Consider the following 20,348-nt stretch of genomic DNA (forward strand, 5'->3'; position numbering starts at 1 on the left):
TCATGTTAACAATCATCTTGACATTAAATCATCATAATAATATAATTAAAGGGGTGGTTGATTATGATTTCACTTTTCTAACTTTAGTTAGTGTGTAATGTTGCTGTTTGAGCATAAACAAAATCTGCAAAGTTACAACGCTCAAAGTTCAAAGCAAAGGAAGATAATTGCTTTTAAAGAAACTGTTTTTTTAAGGACTACAACAAGGACTACACGACATTCCTCACGGGTTGGTGACATCACTAACCTTGAAATTTACATAAAGCCCACCCCCGGGAACACGCCGTCCATGTTGAGAGGAGGCAGAGTTGTTAAAGCACATTTGTGAGTCTGCTCAAGCTGTATCCGTCTTTTCACATGCAATACAGTATGGAGTCCAGAGCTTCTGCCGTCAGTCTGAAGGTCTGGCTACGAGAGGCTAGAGCAATCATGATTTTGTTGTGTGAGTTATGTCATTAAATAAAGCACTGATTGAAATAAAAAAAACAACCATAACGTTTTATTCTTGTTAAAATTGATCTTTTCTCTTTTCATTTCTCTTTTCCCTTTTCTCTCTTCACTCTGACAATGTGATGTGATTTTAATCATATTATATTACACATTCTTTATAAAGTTCATAATGTAAGTTCTGGAGGAGTTCGTTCATCTAATTCCGTCAATCATGTTTCAAGGGAATATAGCCTCTCTCTGATGACATTTCTCCAGCATCCCACCTCCCCATTGTTTTTGTGGAATTTAATTATAGACAAATATGATTACTTTAAATCGTTCTTCATGTAAAAGCAGCAGTACTTAAAAACATACAGTAGCCTATGCTTTTTTTGGCAACAAAGAACATGTTTTTTTATTCCATAGATCTCTGGACTACGAGAAGGGAGAGTTGTCCGACTTGACAGTTTTTTCACTCGTCCCCTTGACTGCAAGTATGTATAGCATCAGCATGCTATCCTTGTCTACATTCAAGAAGAGGTGTTTGGCATCTCAAACGAGCCTGCTACCTAGTATTTACCGTTGTCCATGGCAACACTGCATATCAGGCCTTTATCCAGGTGAAGTGTGCATGTCATTCAGTGTAGAGGATTTTTACGTGCTCCGTGAAAGAGGAACTTGTGTTCCCCTTTCATAAAAATAAGGATGTTGGATATTTTTACAAAAATGATGACCACAGCTCTCCAGTTTGGACCTATCACCCTGCAGGTCGTGCTCAGCCTCACCTATTACAGCTGTAACATCTGGGGGAAGGACAGAGAAAAAGCTAAAGACCTGTAATCTGTCTTGAGCCACTGAGTTGCCGTCCCATGTGCCTTTTTTGACATTAAAGGAAATGACAGATTACTGTTAAAAACTTTTCACGCAGATTAACTTTCACAATCGGCAGTGAAAAATAATAATGTAATAAAATAGCGGAAATAAAATAAGAGTGGCTTTGAGGAAACCACATGGAAACATTGCCGGTAATGTACTAAAATATGATGACTATATAGTCCTCATGGATGTTTGCAAAAAACAATGACTTCAGCAGTGCTCATGAATGTCCAAAGTTTGGGTTAAGGAATTCCTCTGGGGGTGTACTTTGTCTTCAGTTTATCTGAATCCTGATTTATACAAGCTTTCAGAGGCCACTAATGTCAACAGTGAAATCTAGAACAAGTCACTAGTCACACAAGTCGATAAAGCGTGCTCAGTATCCGTTTCCTATAACTCAGATTTTACAGAAGTTCACAAGATGATCAGTATTTCACATATAAATAAACAGTCAGGCATTGAACCTGTAGTTTTGTTTCATGCTGGATAAAAACAATGATAATGCATATACCGAAAACCCAAGCAGGTCACAATCAAATTATGACAATCTGAATGTTGGTCTTCCACCTGAGCTCTACTACATCTGGCTGATCCATCCTGGCTATTAGTTGCCATACTTTCACGAGTTCACACTTACATACAATTAGAGTGGGTAAGGTTTAATGCGTATTTGGCGTGCTGTCCGGGGGGAGGGCTCCGAAGCTCGGAGTTTGGCCCAAACCCAGAGTACTCCCCCTATGTAAGTGTTTAGGACTAGAAGTGTGGAGAAGGGGCGGTGGAGGGATGCTGCTAAACTATCAATGGAGTGAGGTGAGATTTCTGAATCTCTATTCGAGGGCTTGGAACCAGAGGGGCGTAAGTGGCATTTTGGGCGAAAATGAGTTCTATATATCAAATTAAAGGTCTTGATGAGCTCTATCTAGTTGTGCCAAAAAGACCTATCTGAGATCAAACTGTATTGAATAAAGCAACAAAACAATACAGACCTAACACAAAAGTGTGAGTAATGTTTGGAGCCAGAAGGGCGTAAGTCCACTTACGCCCTTCTGGCTCTGAAAAATACATGTAGGACCCATATTTTTGTTCAGAGCCAGAAGGGCGTAAGTGTAGTTGGTGCCCTAAAACTGCATTCAAAATGGCTGACACAACTGCAGACATGGAACTGTCTGAGGCAGAAACGAGTTTGATGAATATTATGAAACAAACTGATGAATCCTACACTCACCTAAAGGATTATTAGGAACACCTGTTCAATTTCTCATTAATGCAATTATCTAATCAACCAATTACATGGCAGTTGCTTCAATGCATTTAGGGGTGTGGTCCTGGTCAAGACAATCTCCTGAACTCCAAACTGAATGTCAGAATGGGAAAGAAAGGTGATTTAAGCAATTTTGAGCGTGGCATGGTTGTTGGTGCCAGACGGGCCGGTCTGAGTATTTCACAATCTGCTCAGTAACTGGGATTTTCACGCACAACCATTTCTAGGGTTTACAAAGAATGGTGTGAAAAGGGAAAAAGCATCCAGTATGCGGCAGTCCTGTGGGCGAAAATGCCTTGTTGATGCTAGAGGTCAGAGGAGAATGGGCCGACTGATTCAAGCTGATAGAAGAGCAACTTTGACTGAAATAACCACTTGTTACAACCGAGGTATGCAGCAAAGCATTTGTGAAGCCACAACACGCACAACCTTGAGGCGGATGGGCTAGCAGAAGACCCCACCGGGTACCACTCATCTCCACTACAAATAGGAAAAAGAGGCTACAATTTGCAAGAGCTCACCAAAATTGGACAGTTGAAGACTGGAAAAATGTTGCCTGGTCTGATGAGTCTCGATTTCTGTTGAGACATTCAGATTGTAGAGTCAGAATTTGGCGTAAACAGAATGAGAACATGGATCCATCATGCCTTGTTACCACTGTGCAGGCTGGTGGTGGTGGTGTAATGGTGTGGGGGATGTTTTCTTGGCACACTTTAGGCCCCTTAGTGCCAATTGGGCATCGTTTAAATGTCACGGCCTACCTGAGCATTGTTTCTGACCATGTCCATCCCTTTATGGCCACCATGTACCCATCCTCTGATGGCTACTTCCAGCAGGATAATGCACCATGTCACAAAGCTCGAATCATTTCAAATTAGTTTCTTGAACATGACAATGAGTTCACTGTACTAAAATGGCCCCCACAGTCACCAGATCTCCAATAGAGCATCTTTGGGATGTGGTGGAACGGGAGCTTCGTGCCCTGGATGTGCATCCCACAAATCTCCATCAACTGCAAGATGCTATCCTATCAATATGGGCCAACATTTCTAAAGAATGCTTTCAGCACCATGTTGAATCAATGCCACGTAGAATTAAGGCAGTTCTGAAGGCGAAAGGGGGTCAAATACAGTATTAGGATGGTGTTCCTAATAATCCTTTAGGTGAGTGTATATTGAAGAAGTTGAAGATGAGTCAGAGTTGTTTGAATGCATTTTCTCACAAGAGTGATGACAGTAAGACATAATCATGCCTTGAGAGCCTTACCTTGTTAGCCTAGCCTAGCATGGCTAACGTTAATCCCATTGGTTTGGTCTGATCTGGCTAACTGTGCCTGTGTTCTGACAGAGAATATTCTTTTGAACTTTCTCATAATCTACTTTACCCTAGCCTTGAACTAATAGATTCAGGGCACTCATGTAGGATATTATATTAATAAATATTAATGTGTTAATCATTAAAGGACACAGCCACATGAGGTGAGGAAGAGAGATCAACTTGAGGGACACATGGAGACAGATGGAGGAAGTGAGTTCTGACTTGCATAGAAAATCAGTTAGAACATTACCTTATCTAATCCTTACCCCGAATTATTAGTATCAGGGCATTCATGTAGGATATTAATACATTTTAATTATATAATTTAGGGACACAGCATGAGATGAGGGAGAGAGATGAGGGACACATGTAGACAGCAGAAGATGGGGAAAGAGAGACAGGCAGGGACACAGATCATGCAATTGATGAGGGACACATGGAGACAGAAGAAGATCGAGGGACTGAGACAGTAGACATTGAGCCTGTTTAGGAGGGAGGAAGAGGATGCCAACACACCACAAAAAGGAAGAAAAAGACAGAGAGATGTTGAAAATTGGAAAAGAAACCAACGTAAAAGGTTAAGAAATTCTGGCCAAGGCTACATTAATTCACATGGCATTCATGTTCCAGGAAGGAAGGTGAGGGAAAAGAACTAAAAAGCAAAAAGAACACGAGAGAACTGTCAATTGAATAGAGTATTGAAAAAAAAAGAATTGTAATGAAATCAATTGAACAACTCATGAATTGCCAATCAGAAGTGTGTTTAGCAAGTTCAGTGACTTTAATTACAGTCTGTAGTGTTCAGCAGATGCCCAGAATGGAAAGGTGAAAAAAAATATATAAAAAAATAATAATGAATGAGTTAAATGAAAAATAATTACTTGTTCAAGTGTGATTCAAGTGTTAATTATTCAATCAATTCCCCTTTTGATCAATTATTTTCTGCATTGTTTAGCAGATACGCCCAATATGTCCATAGAAGACTTGGAAATGTTTGGTGCCAAAAAGGCGTATCTGACGTTTTTGACATATTTTTTTATTTTAAAATGTTTTAGAACATGTTCATTGTGTTAATATGCCATACATTTTTTACTTAAATACTCATTCATGTAAGTATGCCTGTGGTTGCAATGTTTGTGGTTTAAGGTTAATGATACAGGTGATTGAAGTGTGGTCAAAATTTTGTTTTGTCTCTCCTGTAAAGTTGGTCAAAAGCCACTTACGCCCCTCTGGCTCCAAGCCCTCGAATACCTCTTATCATTGATTGCTGTGTGCACTCCACTCGTGTTAATTAACTGAACGTGCTCCTCCCGAGCTTTGTTAATAAAACATCATTTAGTAAAAAAAAAAAAAAAGTCAGTAACAACTCTACAAATGATAATAGTGAAATAGCTATTTATTTTGTTGCTTCACAGTGAACAGGACCATGCAGGTGTACTGATATAAAGATTCGGTTTAGTGTGTTGTAATTTCAGAGCAACCTTGCGAGCACGTATTGTGAAAATAGAAAGGTGGCAGACCTAAACTAAACAAAACTAAACAAATGACTGTCAAAACCATTAATTAATTAATTTATTATAAATAATAAATTCTAATCAATACATTTTTGAGGGTTTCAGTTACTGTTTGTTTGTTCAGTTTTAGACAGATGTGATGGTGTCCACATTATGGTGACTTTCTTGTGTTTTTCCTTCAAGAGACAAAAAAGTCTTATCAAACTCTTATAAATAGAGGCTTTCCCCTCCGGTTTTACAGACAAGGCTTAAGCCTCCCAGACTAAAATGCAATTAAGTTTGAGCTGTTTTAACTGAAACCAACTTGCACTGGAAAATCTTAACATATGTCAGTGCTTTGTCTCAAAATGCTCACCAATAATGTTTTTTTTTTTCTTTTCTATTTTAAAGAAAGTCATGCAAGTGTTCATTAAACATTAAACAGTGAGAGTATGGGGCACTCACTGGCAGAAATATAAATCGATGCCTATGGTGACTGACAATAAGTACTACTGAGGGACACACACCCCGTGCTGTCTGTAAAGTACTGCCTCCTCTGTATAAATAAACACCCGAGATGTATAAGATCCAGAGGCTCTTCCACTGAGGACCTTCAATCTGAGGTAGGATGAGTTTAAATTTAAGCCTGTTTAGATGTCTTCAAAGAGTTTAAATAGATTCATATTATTAAATATAATATAAATTACATTTACAGAATGGACTGAAATCTTAATTTGATATTTTATACAAAATATTACATTTAATATTTACATTTAAGTTATTAGATTTTATATTGCAACGATAGGATCAGGATCATGTGCTCTTAACATTTAAAATTAACAAAGTTAGATGTTAGGTGTGTAATTTTCTTTGACGATAAAATATTTTCTCCTTTCCCATCTTAATGTGGATATAACTGTAAGCAGATTTCCCCAAAAAGTGTACACAGCGGCTCTGTGGCACTGTCAAAGCATTGCTCTATTTTTTGACGATTCTCCCAACTGGTGCTTCACAGAAATGCTACACCTTTAAGAACCTTCATAAAAATGTAATTCTGTAATGAAGTTCTATATTAATATTGTTTAGTAAGCATAAAAATAGCAGAAAATCTTCCTGTTCAGTTTTTTTAAAACGTTAATTTTAAAATCTTAAATTCGATATAAAAATATAACATTTTGCCATCATAAATTGCCAGCTTATGCCACAGTTGTATTTACAGCTTATATATTTGATTTACAATGTTTTGTTTTTGATTAAGATTTTGCCATGGGTGCCATGAGACTCTGCTTCCTGCTCTTCTGCCTCTTCTTGGTGAGCGTCTCTTCTGTGAAAAAACTTAGCAATATCGATGACTTGAAAAACATTGACTATGGCAAGTCTGCTCCACGTCATGGACTCCAATTATTGTTCTGGTTTGCTCAAAAAGTGCTGAATGTTGATCAGAACAACATTCTCATCCTTGAATCAAATTTTTATCCTCATAGAGGCGACTTTGGATTCCATCGGTATTTAAATAAAGAGGGCATTCTACCCTCATTGAGTTGGCAGAATTACTATACGGTTGGCAATTTAAAATCTCCTGGAGCCAAAGCATTGCCGGCCTATGTGGGGAGATATTACAGAAACACCAATGTGCCACAAAGAAACATGGACAGGCTCATTGTCTCTATGGAACAAAACAGGCCACAAAGGATACTCAGAGGGCCCTATCTTGCACTCGGCGCAAATGACTTTGTACACTGACGCATGTATCATTCCTATTTTTCACCCGCGCAAAGCGGGTTTTTCCCTCCACAGACGCACGTCGGTTAACTAAGAAATACACTTGCGCTCCCCGGGGCGGTTCAGCGCAAAGAGTAGGCGTGTTCCGGCGCAAACTTTCCCTCATGCTATTTTGCTGTTCTATAAAACAATTGCGCCACTGACCAGAAAAAAACCTAGTCTAAAGTCAGTAGCGCGTTGCGCGTTGTTCATTATGCTATTTTAAGGGCGCATGCTTGGCCATAATCAATGTAGCCAGCGGGTGCACAACGCGCATACACGTTGATTCTCTCATCTAAGCAGCAGTTTTCATTTTTGCAAATCAAACTGTTGTGGCAAAAATTCATCTCAAACAAACATCACTGCGTAAGAGACACTCAGAGTCAAATTATATAAAATAGAAGTATTTATTCTTGCAAGAATAGGAGCAGTCTAATACACAGTTGTTACCCTGTGCAGAAGAGTGACACACCCCCAGACAGACTGAACTAGCTTTTATCTTAGTTTCAAGGCCTTCTTCCCCCCAGAGCCTTCCTCCCAGTAGTTTTCCATAGACGTCACTAGTTGGCCCACTAAGCTCCCCTGCACTCAGTGGCCTTCTGACATCTAGGTCAGAGGTCCTTGTTCGTCTGTTCTCTGGAGTGTCTCCCTCTTCTGCCTCCCCAGGTACATAAACAGAATCCTCTCTCACTACAAGTGAGAGACACACATGTGACATTCTTTGAATCATCTATATTTAACTAAAGATCAATGAATATCATTAAAATTGCCACCACAATACATTATTACGATAGATAGATAGATAGATAGATAGATAGATAGATAGATAGATAGATAGATAGATAGATAGATAGATAGAAAGACAATTTATTATAAAAGCATGTAGCTTACACATTTACCCAAATTATCATACGCCTGTTTAACAGAAGTTAATTTGGGTGGGTTTCTCCATCCCCAATGTCACTTCCAGGGTCGGCGCCAGGACATACGGAACGAGGGGGCTTCGATGTGTCACTGGGGGGGCCTACCTCTCCCACCCTCAAAAATAATAATAATAACAATACACACACTTTTAATTAAAAAACAACAACCCCATCATGCCACCATACCCGACGCGACGATACAGAGCCACTCAACATAATATTATTTCGGCATAATAGGCCTATCTGTTATTTCGACATCGTATCTCGTTATTTCGACATAACAACTGCTGGGACATTCTAATCTGCATTAAACCAAGCGTTCTTATAATGGTTTTCCTGGGAGGAAAATGCTTTATGTGTAGGCTAATTAAACGCGTTGCGTCAATATTCTTGGCTTATGATCTGATTTTTTTTTGCACATAGTACAGCACTTTATTATGATTTTAGTATCATAATGATTAATAAATGCATGCACAATATCAGTGAACTTGATAAATGTTGCAGATATGTGTTACTATACACAAAAAAATGCCTTTCAACTTACGAGTGCAAAATTCAGAATTAAATTAATGTGCAGGAATTCGTACAAATAGGCCTATACGTGTTGTAGCCATTAAATAAGCGCATTTAGTTTTACATTTGTTACAATATTATTTATATATATTTTATCTTATGGAATATTTTTCCATTTTTGTTGATTATGAAAAGTTAACAGCATGAGTAAGATAGGATGTATATATCGGGAGACATTGAGTGGGTCAGAAATGATTTTGACCCACTCAATGTAAGAGGCAATGTACGTTTTGTTTTGAGAGCCTTTCTTTAAAGTGAATTTCGTTTTGTATAAATTGTATCTTAATTTTAATACATTTTTCATCAACCAATTGCCTGGATAGCAAATATAGCAGACAATATAATAATGACATGGAGGCGCCTGCGCGATCACTTGCATTGCACGTGAACTGGAGCGCATCTCATCATAAATTAACCAAAACTCAGCATATGCCTCACAGATGAGAAATATATAAAGCTTGAAGTGTCTTTAAACGAAACAATTCAAAACGAAAAGAAATAGCCTAGGTTACTCCCTGGTTATGAAATCCAATAGGCCTATGTGAATAGGCGCGTTCACGGAGATGGTGATCGTCAACCTCATCTTGCAGCTGACACAGAAAAAAATATTTTATTAATAAAAATCACCTGTCACCGGATTTACAAGCATCTTGCTTTATGCACGCACACATATTATGTCGAAATAAGGAGATATAAATCTTTAAGAATATTTGATTGAATGCTGAATGTTGTGCTTGTTCAATTTAGTAAAATGAAAACTTTAATTGTGAAAATTAAAATAATTGAATATTAAATATTGAGTGGCCAAGTTTTGCTCATTTATTAATAGTATAAATATCATAGGCGGAGTTTGACATTCGAGCCAGGGGGGGCAAAAAAAAAAAATCATTGTAGCATTCATTCATTCATTCATGTAGCAATCATTGTCGTTCGGACACAATTAGGATAAATGAAATGTGGACCACTTTTGCACTGTTAAAATATTATCTTCAACCAAAACAAAAAGATTTTTAGTTTTTCTTTTCTTTCCTTTTTTCAAAACACATTGTGGCAATGAGAGTGATTAAAGTTATATTTCGCATTTTATTGTACTTCATGAAACATTTAAAACATTTTGAGACACGGGAAAAATGAACAGTCACACAATAGCCTACTCTCCACGTTTGAAACACAATTGTGGCAATGAGAGCGATTAAAAAAAAAACGGCGGATTTGCCAGGCGCGCGCCAGGAGCGGTTCACAGCCGAGGAGAGCAGCGTTCTCGTCAGAGAAGTGACCAGGGTTCACTTAAATTAAAAGTTTTTATATTTTTTGAAGCCTAACGTTTAAAATTTGGGTGAAAATCATTTTCATTGAGACATCAGTAGCTATAATATTAGTGATACTGGCTTTCTTTCATAAAAAGATGCCATTAAGATACAGCTGTAATACTTGAAAATAAATGGTGCCATTGAAGATAATCAATGGCACCATTTATCACCCCCCCCCCCCCCCCCCCCCCCCCCCCCAAAAAAAAAAAGTTCAGGCTCAGGAATTTTTTTCACTTTAACCCCTGATCACTCCATTAGCTCCATCAAACTCTGATCCATACCAAATGTATGGATTAGTAAAATGAAAATCGAAAAGTGATGGGTACAGTCGCAGTCGTGGTTGGAGACCAGCATTCAGTGAGACAGAAGTATCTAAAGCCCCAGATGATTCACTGACAGCGCGATCTCTTTTGTCTTGTAGCGCAGGAATGGTTTAAAGCATTTGCGTGAATAAGAGTGTGATCATAACCCTAGCTAAAGGATGACAGAAAGAACGGATGGATGTTGCGTTAAATAATTTTTTTTTTAGTAAGCTACACAGAATGTTCTACATTTAATATTTAGCTAACAGTCTGAATTTACCCATTATCCTGACCTGAGCTAATTTCCCGAATCAACCAACTCACATCTCCTTTCTTTCTTTTCATCCATGATGACATTAGTCACCTGTTATTGTTTCTGGCGTTTCATCACTAACGGTGTCGCAATTTATTTTTTTATAGTCTATGGTCGCAACCGCTATAACGTTACCTGCTCATTAGAACTTTCAGTGAGCTATTTTACACAGGCTCGGTCCTGCTCCTCCGTGGCAATGACGGCGTGCGGTTAAAAATCATAACAAACGAAGTTGAAAGTGTCCGCAATGGGAAATTACACCCGTGGGTAAGACATCATCCCCGGGCTTTATGAACTTGCGCTCCATGCTTTCACCGACGACGCTAATCTGACGTATGGATCTCAATCACACTGTGGACCCGCCCTGCTCTGCTTCTGATAGGCTTGTAACGTTAGTTAGAGCTGCGATCCTCTCATATGATTGGTAGGTGAAATCAAGTGACTCGAAAATATTAAACCGCAAGCAAGTTCACAATTTTTTTTTTCCCTCACGGCCGCACGCCGGAGATCCGGCACGGTGCCGGAATACTTTAAGCCCTGAGTGATCCCTGCTATAATAAAGGGATTTGATGCTAGTCTGCAGCTTTATGCTGCCGACGGCAAAGCCTGTGCTCGACTCTACATCAAAAAAAACTTCAGTAAATGGATGGATGTTCTTTTCTACTCATGGGTGGGGTTCTACAAAAGCTCACAAGATAAAAATGATGACTATTACACAGTATGCCGATTGGTTTGCAAAGACCGAAAACTATATCACACAGAATTATGACATTTACCAGTATGATTCCAGTTTGGCTATTGCTCCTGGGGTTCAAATCCGTTTTCTGCTGGATAAAAAATATAACAAGGTTTTAGCACAAACTCCACCCTGGGAGGGTGTTGAAGAAGTGACAATATTACCATCAGATTGTGGTCAACAGAATCCTGGTCTTCAGCCTGAACACTCATCAAATGGTCCAGAATTTTTTTATGGGCCAGAGCTTGACAAGGCTGGTCTGCAGCTCTTCACTAAAGATGGTAAAGCTTGTGCTCGGTTTTACATCAAGAAGACCTTCACAGACTGGAAATAAACTTTCTACTACTCATGGGTCGGGTTTTACACTAGTTCAAAAAATAAGAATGATGACTATTACACATTTCACTATGTTGTGAAATTTGAAAAGATTGAGGATGATAATGAGAACTATGATATTTATCAGTACAAATCCAAATTGGACATTGCGCCTGGAGTAGGCTACAGATCCGTTTCATGATAGACAAAAGTGCTGATAAAGCATCAGTGCAAACTGACCCCTAGAAGAGTGGTTAATGAATCAGGTTATGAAAAGCTTTAAAGTACCGTAAAACTTCAAATAATAGCCGAGTCCCAAATAGACGCCTGTCTCTTTTACGCGCCTGGTGTGGCTGCAGGTTTGGGTAAATAAAGGCCGGTCTCAAATAGAGGCCGGGTCTGTTTTTTAGTTTCGGGTTGTATTTAATCCTCTAAAACCGTCAGATCGTCCGCTTTTTCGCGGCCGCCAAAGCAAATTTTTGTCCCTCCAAAGCCTTTTTTGATCGATGAGTGATGTCGAATAGAATAACTGCTGCGCTTGACAGGGCGCGTTAAGCCTTGTTTATACTCGACGCGTCCACAAGAGCGCGAAGTGCGCGCGGCAAAAATGACGTCATTGCGGTGTGGGCGGTCGTGCGCGTTGGGTGCGCAAGACCCCATTTCGCCTGGCGGTGTGCACGGCACTTTTCGTCGCGCGCGGCGCCGCATCCGAAGATGAACGACTTCGAGCCGAATCTGGCCGAACTGGTGCGTCTGTATCAGCATGTTTATGATCCTTCTATACACAGAGACATTTGCATTGATGGGCGACCATAAAAGCCTCTCATTTTTTGAATAGGAACACATTTACATTAAGCACCCAGTTTGCACTCTAAAGTAACCCCCTTGTTGAAGCCTCTACTTGATTGGCTAACCCCACACCTAATCCTTAACATAACCATGCTGGGGAATCAGGCATAATCTGGCAGGCAGTCATTTTTCGGCACCACACCGGCCCTGTGCCCACTGTGGCCTGAATAAATAATATGGTTGCTATGTGAGGCAATTCTGTTGTAAGCTCATGACAACATAATTGCAAAACTCTCCCCCCTTAATGTAAAAGAAGGATGCATTGGATTAATTGCTGCTGAAGTTAAAGACTTTTTTGTCATTATACTGCTGTGCAAAACAACAACAATTTGTTCGTATAAAAAAGATACATAAGATAAAACAATTAGTACAGTAAAAGGTAGGGATGCAAGATATTTCTGCAACCATATCGGTATCGGCTGATATATGATAATTTTTAATGTTATCATTATCGGACAGATAAGAAAATTTGGCATATAGTTTAAAGCCTTTAGCTGAGACACTTCAGATGCGCACTGTTCGCCTTGATGGTTTTGAATTGCTTGAAATATGATTGAAATCACTTCAAAAAAGGAAAATAGAGTTTAGTGCAACATGTGCAGCGCAAGTCTGTTATAGAGAACATTATAATTGTGTGCTTGGGACATGGCTTTTAATAGTGAGACTTGTGTTTTTGCAATCAGGGTCTCAAAATGTATATAAAAACGTATTTTTCCTGAAATTTAGATTTATTGGCCAATATATCGTTATCAGCTTTCAAATATAAAGAATTATCGGTATCGGCCAAATTTTCATATCAGTGCATCCCTACTAAAAGCAACAGTGGAGGTTCTGCTCTGCTTAAAATCAATTTGGAGATTTTGCTCTGACATATAAACAAATAAATGCACTCAACTGATGGTAACTGTGTGCCAATGATATTTTGTGTTAATTTGGTAACTAGTTGCACAGCACTCTGTTCCTCTCTTGTACAACTACCATACAAGGATGTGATGCAATATGTCACTCTCCACTGCATGTTAATCTTACTTTCTTTAATCTTCTCAGAAAATAAAGACGTTGTTGTACTTTTCCAATTACAGTTGAGGTGTGTGTAGTCCAGGAAAAATCCTCTGTAATGTTCAATCCCAATCAATTATAAACAGGGAACTCTCTCTACAGCCACTCCATTTATGAGCACAGGACTCAGACATATTTTCTTTGCCTTCCTAAAATCCACTACTATCTCTTTTTTCTTCTTGGTATTAAGAATGAGATTGTTGGTTGGAGCACCAGGCTGTCAGATTTTGTGGTTCGTCACGATAAAGCCAATACCATCTACAAATTTTACAATGGTGTTTGTTACATGGGCAGGTAGACCTCATGAGTGAAGCGTGCACTCAACACACATCCCTGTGGAACACCATGCAGGGTAAGACCTGAAGAAGTGTACTTTCCTAGTCTGACATTCTGGGAACGGTTGGTTAAAAAGTACAAAGTAATTACTTCTAAGCTGGACATTGATGCTTTTGCAAGCACTAAACAGATTTTCAATGATTAATTTTGGGCTGCTGGCAAGTGGACACATGCTGCCACCTATTGTCTACTTTGTGTCCTCCCAAACATTCACGTCTAACTCCACTTAAACGTTTTTTTGTTTTGTTTGTTTTTTTACTTTTGTCAAAAAGGTTAAACACATTTCTATCTTGCCCAGGTGTACTGCTGTAAAGATTTATTTAGAGTGTTGAAATCCCAGAGCAACCTTGTGAGCATATTGTGAAAATACTTCAAACTAAGTCACCCTTATTAGAAATGTTGCAGTTGAAACATTAGCAGACAAAACAAAAAGACTAATTGTTGCTGTCAAAACAACTTATTTATTAATTAATTCTAAAAATGAATTATAATCAATGTGTTTAATGTTACTGTTGGTTTGTTCAATTTAAGGCAACTTTAGACCGATTTGATGGTGTCCACGTTATGCTGACTTCCTTTTTTTCTCCCTGCGAGAAACGAAATAAAACCGTTAAGAGAGGCTTCTCAAGTTTTAACTTCAGCTCATTTACCAGTATATTCAGCATAAGGAGACAAACACATCAAAAAAAGAATTACATTTGCACATTACAAAACCTTGAACTTGCCAGTTTAGTCATATTCACAGCTAAGGTTACATTTTGTGCTCACTACCATTCAATAGATTGCTGTTTTTAAGAAACATAAATTTAAGTGTGTAATGCTGAACTCACTGGATATGTGATATGGCTTTCTGAACCCATAGATCATCAGGGTTAGCACAGATCAGTCTGTCCTTCACCGTAGTAAATCTGCAGGAAAGAGGATGTTCTAGATTAATACCACAGATTGTTCTTTCACATGTAAGAACATTAATATCAGAGACATGTAATTTGAAGACAGAACCAGTGTTGTTACTCACATGACAGCCTCTATGTTGCAGGTCATGGTGCCGCCCTGCCGAGTGAACTCTTTCAGCCGGTGAACAGGTAAAGGCTGCGATGAATACTTGGTACAGCACCTTACCGGACCTTAACACATGACACACTCTAAGTTCATGTTGTAATACGTAACCAACTAACCTCTCCCACAGGTTTATTCAAAGATTCATTATTCCACATTAATCCACTTTTCTGGTAGTGTAAAAGTAGGCCTATTCAATTCACCATTGAGTTATGTAAATGAATTAATCATAAATCAATTGTAAAAGCCCTGATTATCAAGCATGGCAGTGTCTCAGTTATGGTAAACGTGTTCGCCCTATGTGTAAAATACATAAAAATACATGTGGCTATACATTTCAAGAACAGCCTTGTGAATTTAAAGCACTGAAAAAACACTTGAAATCAAAGAGAATGTGTGATAGAAATCAGTTTTACTTACTGCTTTGACTCAAAGTGACCCAGTAACACAGCAGCAGCAGCAGCGTCGATGACGTCAGGACGAGTTTGCTCATCATGGGAGGGAATCAAGACGCTTATCGGTGAAAAATTAAATAAAAAGTGTTCAAAAGTATTTGATAGGTTAGTTGTGTGGACAGTAGCAGCAATGTTGAGGATTGTGATGATGGAGAGCATCCTCAAATTCTACATTATATAGCTGTTCATGAGGGGAATTTGAAGACCACATCATTGGGGGTGGAAGACAGGGGAAAATCACGGAGTTAAATATTAGTAGGTCGGCTAAATTTATATGCTATGAAGTGGGATGTTCCATCCCTCTAAATTTCCCAATTTGTGACAATCACTGTCTTTTTTAATTTCTTTTTTAAAAAGTAATCATTGTGTCATCAACGAAGTTACCAGTTCATACACTAAACATGATTAGAGCTGGTATATATTAATAGAACGCAAAAAGTATAATCATCATAAACACTCTGACTGCTACAAATATTAAAAAAGGCAGTTGCCTCGTTTAAATATTGAACAATTGAAATACAATTTTAAGAATAGACTTTCTTTATTATAATTCTTTAAATAACTGAAAATTTAAAAAGTTAGATTAGTTTAAAAACCTGTACCGGGTAAACATGTAGATGGACTTTTTCCCTCAATGTGTAGATTTTAGGTAAAACTGTACAGTATGAATGCACTGTATAAGATGAGCTGTTAGGTGCTGTGACTAAAAAAAAACACAAAAAGATCACAGAATAATGATAAAACGTAATTATACAGTACAATAATTTAACAAATGTAGAGCTCATAATGTAAATAAATGTTTATTTAGCGCAAAAAAAGTAACCGAACTAAAATTGTGCCAAAAACTAAATACATACGTTCAGTGGAAATTAGGTAGAGCAATGTGGGAAAAAGGGGTGATTTTTAAATAGAATTTTGATATTAAATATTATTATAAATAATTTATATTTGGCCTGTAGAAACACACTTTAAAAATACTCTATAAATAGTCCTTGTTACACATGTTACATGTATTTATTTACTATCTATAGTAATATAACTATAAATTATACATAATTACATGCAACTAACCCGGCCTAAACCAACCCTTATTCCTAACTCTACTACTCAGTGCTTAAATGTATAATTACACTGTAATGGGGACACATTAAAGACTTGTATTGTGTGTGTGAATTCCTTCCCAATATATTCTAAACAAAGTCATGCAAATGTTCATTAAACGTGAACACACCAAAGAATCAGTTAGCTCAGTTTTTCATGAATTATTCTCTATTTCAATTTAAACTTTTTGAGGAAGGAAATTTATAGGTAATTATTTGATGGCAGCTGAGTTACTCGAGTTAAAATGCCCATACATCTACTTCCAAGACCAAATGAGGTCATGCTTTATATTAGCTGTCTTTAACTACTAAAATATGTTTTAAAAAAAATGTTTTTGTGCAAGAAATTGTTTGCTGCTATTGAGGTGAGATAAGGGTAAGGTTTGGGCCAGGTTTCATGGTGTGGTTAGGGTTAAGGGTCGGTGTATTGCTGGGTTATTATCGTTAACCAAAACTAAACCCATCTGATTAAACCAGAAATAAAATAAAATGTAAATATTAGTTGAAAACTAAACGAAAATTAGAAATGTTGCCTTAGCAATAAACTGAAATAAGTTGAAGTTGAAGCACTAAAATTATTAGCTGAAAAAAAAACTGAAATAAAAATAAATTAAACCTAAATAGCAATATTTAAAAAACAAAAACTGTCTGTATCTGTATAATTTCCGTTTTACTATTTTATAGACAAATGTAAGATCCCTTAACCCTACTCCCAAACCTAAATATACCCATTTTTTACAGAATATAAAAAGGATAAAACGTAATGGACAGAGATGTGTAGGGAAATGGCAGTTCCCTTTCGAACGGTCACTTCGTATTGCGTAGCTATACGCAGTGGGGAAACTCCTTTTCCTCGATTTACTGAAGCCTATATGTAAAACGCATTTGCAGCTGCACAGCTAGCACACTGAGCGTCTGACCCGCTCATTGGCTGTGCTGCAGCAACTGCACATCCAATGGCGCGGGCGAATCTGACGCACGACCAATGAGCTAGCCCAACGTCAGAGCCCGTCGAGGGGGCGTGGCCCAGCCTATATAGACCCCCGAATTCGCCATTATAGCAGATTTTACTCCTTCAGCGACAGTACACATGTCCCTGAGCTTTTTACTGTAGTATTCGCCGTCGAACAAGCCTTTCAGCCTGAGCGAGCTATCTCTTCAGCAGACTTCGCCTGCACGTCAATTGTCTCCTGACGCCGTCTCACCTGTGGCTATCCGGCGACATCCTATATCCTTTGCATTATTATTTTGTGAATTCTTTTCAGTATGCCTCGTTCATCCTGCGCCACGTGCGGAGGCCGTCTGCACGAGGCAGACCAGCACACGAGCTGCATTTCCTGCCTGGGTGTCGACCACGCAGAGAATGCTCTCTCTGCCGGCGGATGTGAGGCCTGCGACAGCATGCCTATCTCCGTGCTGCGCAATCGGCTAGCTCTCTCCCGGGACGGCGAGGCCGCTTCAACCACGCTTTCCATTCCGAGGAAGAAGAAGCGTCGCAGCCAACGGCAACCGGAGGGTATGGAGATTTGTGAACGCACGCCGGCCGCGTCCCCGCGTGCTTCACTTTCCCCGACTCAAACGCCATCACCGGTCCTGTTCGCAAGAGACCAGCGCCCCCCCCCCCACACGTGGCGGGCCTCGTCTCCTTCGGCGGATCTCGCGAGCGCGACGACAGCCTATCCATCGCCGCTTCTGAGGACGAGTGGCCGGGCTCTCTCGACCCCGTCACCGCTTCTCAATCGGTGGCCAGTGGATTAGCGACCAGGACTAACTCCGACGCCGAAATGCTTCGGATCCTGACGAAGGCCGTCGCGGACCTCGACCTCGAGTGGGCCTCGCCCGAGGAGCCGCCTCGTAGTCGGCTGGATGGATGGTTTCTGGAGGGGCGCCAGCAGGCCCCGCGTCACAAACCGGCGCCATTTTTCCCTGAGGTCCACGAGGAGCTAACCAAGGCCTTGCGCGCTCCATACTCAGCACGTGTGGGATCTGCAGTTTCCGCGACGCTCTCCTCCGTGGATGGCGCAGCGGAAAAGGGTTATGAGTCTTTGCCGCCCCTCGAAGAGGCCGTGGCAGCTCATCTTTGCCCGAACACTGCAGCTAGCTGGCGAGCTAGAGCCGCTCATCCCAACAAACCCTGCCGTAACACCTCAGCCCTCGCTGGACGCGCGTACGCCGCCTCCGGTCAGGCTGCATCGGCCCTGCACACGATGGCCGTGTTGCAGGTCTACCAGGCCAAACTCCTCCGGTCCATGGACGAGGCTGGCCCGGACCCGGAGACCTTTCGGGACCTGAGGAGTGCTACGGACTTAGCGCTGCGTGCTACTTAGTCTACAGCACAGGCCATCGGCAGAAATATGGCTAGTTTGGTCGTGCTCGAGCGCCATCTGTGGCTTAATCTCACCGAAATCAAGGAGGCCGACAAAACGAGGTTTCTCGACGCCCCGGTGTTCAGCTCCGGTCTCTTCGGCCCGGCGGTGAAGGGATTCTCGGAGAGGTACACGGAGGCACAGAAAGCGTCCCAAGCATAGACAGTAAAAGAAATGGACAGAGCCATCTCATTGGAACTCAGTTGAGACAGTTGAAGCCCATTTTTAGCGATTTTTGAGCACTTCCGTTCCTGACGCGCAGACTCAAACCGACTCAAACTAAGCTTGATGACGTGAGCAACCTGTCTGACAGACGTTAATCTTCTAGTAGCTGTGCCAAGAGGAATCTGAATCATTCCCTTCCGAAACTTGCAGAGCCGGAGATCGTGAGTTTTAGCTGTCCATGAGCTCGCAGCAGGAGCAGCTTTACAACTCTCTCTCTATGGGCTTCTCCCTTGACTTTATGCCTCGACGTCCCCCCGATTGCGCGCGAGTTTCTACTTCTGTCTATACGGTAATTTATGTACAGCGCGACAGAGAGTCGAGTGGTTATGACGCAATCGTTAGCCTATTTTTACTAAATCTGTTTCTACGGGGCCATAACGTAACATAGAAGGTAATGGAGCCTTTTATACATTGTCGTGTTTCTTTAGAAATAAATAATGGACAAATGGAGTCTTTAAACGCCTCAGATGTAAAGTTGTTCGCTGTCAAAGTGACGCCAAAATGAATGGGAGTCAATGGAAATGCTAACGCAAGTGAAGTTCTGCTACAAGATGGCGGCACCCGGCCGACTTCAACTTCCGGTCGATGGATTACCCCCTTGGTCCCAAGCCATGCGACACTTCCTGCCGAAACGTTCGAGCTCCGCGTCCAGCAAGCCCAAGCCGCCGCCTTCGCCTCATCCAGCCAAGCCGGCGAAACAGGCCTCTCAGCCCCGCCCTGCGGCTGATAGCCAGCGCCAGTCAAGGCCTGCGAAGCGCAACCCGCTCCCCAGGCGTCAAGGCCCTCGACCCAGCGCCGTGGCCGACCAGGCGCCTCCGAAGTCGTCCTAGCACGGAGGGGAAAGAGAGAGGGCTCGTGTCTCGCGCTTGCCGGACCACCCTCGAAGAAACCAGCAAAACTTCCCACAGCTCCCTGTTCAGTTCAGGCGGCTGGGGATTTTATTATTGTAAACAGGCCCGCAGCAGTGAGCGCGTCTCTGCAAACAAACGCCGTTTTCACGGCGACCCAAATAAAGCACAAAAAGAGCATGTTTCACAATCACAACACACAGGTTCACGGTCCCCCTTCACTAGGCGGCCCCCGCCCTGTTGTAACACTGACCTCCCCCCGGGCAAAAGCCTATACAGTCAGTCAAACACTCAGTATGTGCACAAATCACATTATAAGGGTATCAGGTCCCCCTATGTTAGGCGGTCCCCCCCATTCAGTGTGTCACGCCCTAGCCACACGAGTGATGGCCTGGCAAGCCATCCCTGGTGTGTCGAGTTGGGTCATAAACACTATAAAGCG

The 20,348-nt window shown here is 40.7% G+C and overlaps 2 protein-coding genes across 2 annotated transcripts; one reads left to right on the forward strand and one right to left on the reverse strand.

The window, feature by feature from the left end:
• Positions 1 to 5,899: 5,899 nt before the first annotated feature.
• LOC130092566 (uncharacterized) lies at positions 5,900 to 11,907 on the forward strand. The gene is given in 3 exon segments (XM_056260472.1): positions 5,900 to 5,999; positions 6,635 to 7,079; positions 11,121 to 11,907. Coding segments are annotated over 2 exon segments (1,128 nt in total). The 5' UTR covers positions 5,900 to 5,999; positions 6,635 to 6,642; the 3' UTR covers positions 11,812 to 11,907.
• A 2,390-nt stretch (positions 11,908 to 14,297) lies between these two features.
• On the reverse strand, positions 14,298 to 15,460 carry ccl20a.4 (chemokine (C-C motif) ligand 20a, duplicate 4). Its single transcript, XM_056260442.1, has 4 exons — positions 15,333 to 15,460; positions 14,872 to 14,980; positions 14,684 to 14,761; positions 14,298 to 14,440 (listed from the first exon to the last, which is right to left on the reverse strand). The coding sequence occupies exons 1-4, from the start codon at positions 15,406 to 15,408 to the stop codon at positions 14,416 to 14,418; spliced, it is 288 nt and encodes a 95-aa protein (XP_056116417.1). The 5' UTR covers positions 15,409 to 15,460; the 3' UTR covers positions 14,298 to 14,415.
• Between the last annotated feature and the right edge of the window lie 4,888 nt (positions 15,461 to 20,348).

The sequence above is a fragment of the Rhinichthys klamathensis genome, unplaced genomic scaffold (assembly GCF_029890125.1).
Source record: "Rhinichthys klamathensis goyatoka isolate OS25496 unplaced genomic scaffold, OSU_Roscu_1.1 h1tg000008l_1, whole genome shotgun sequence".
Lineage (NCBI taxonomy): Eukaryota > Metazoa > Chordata > Actinopteri > Cypriniformes > Leuciscidae > Rhinichthys > Rhinichthys klamathensis.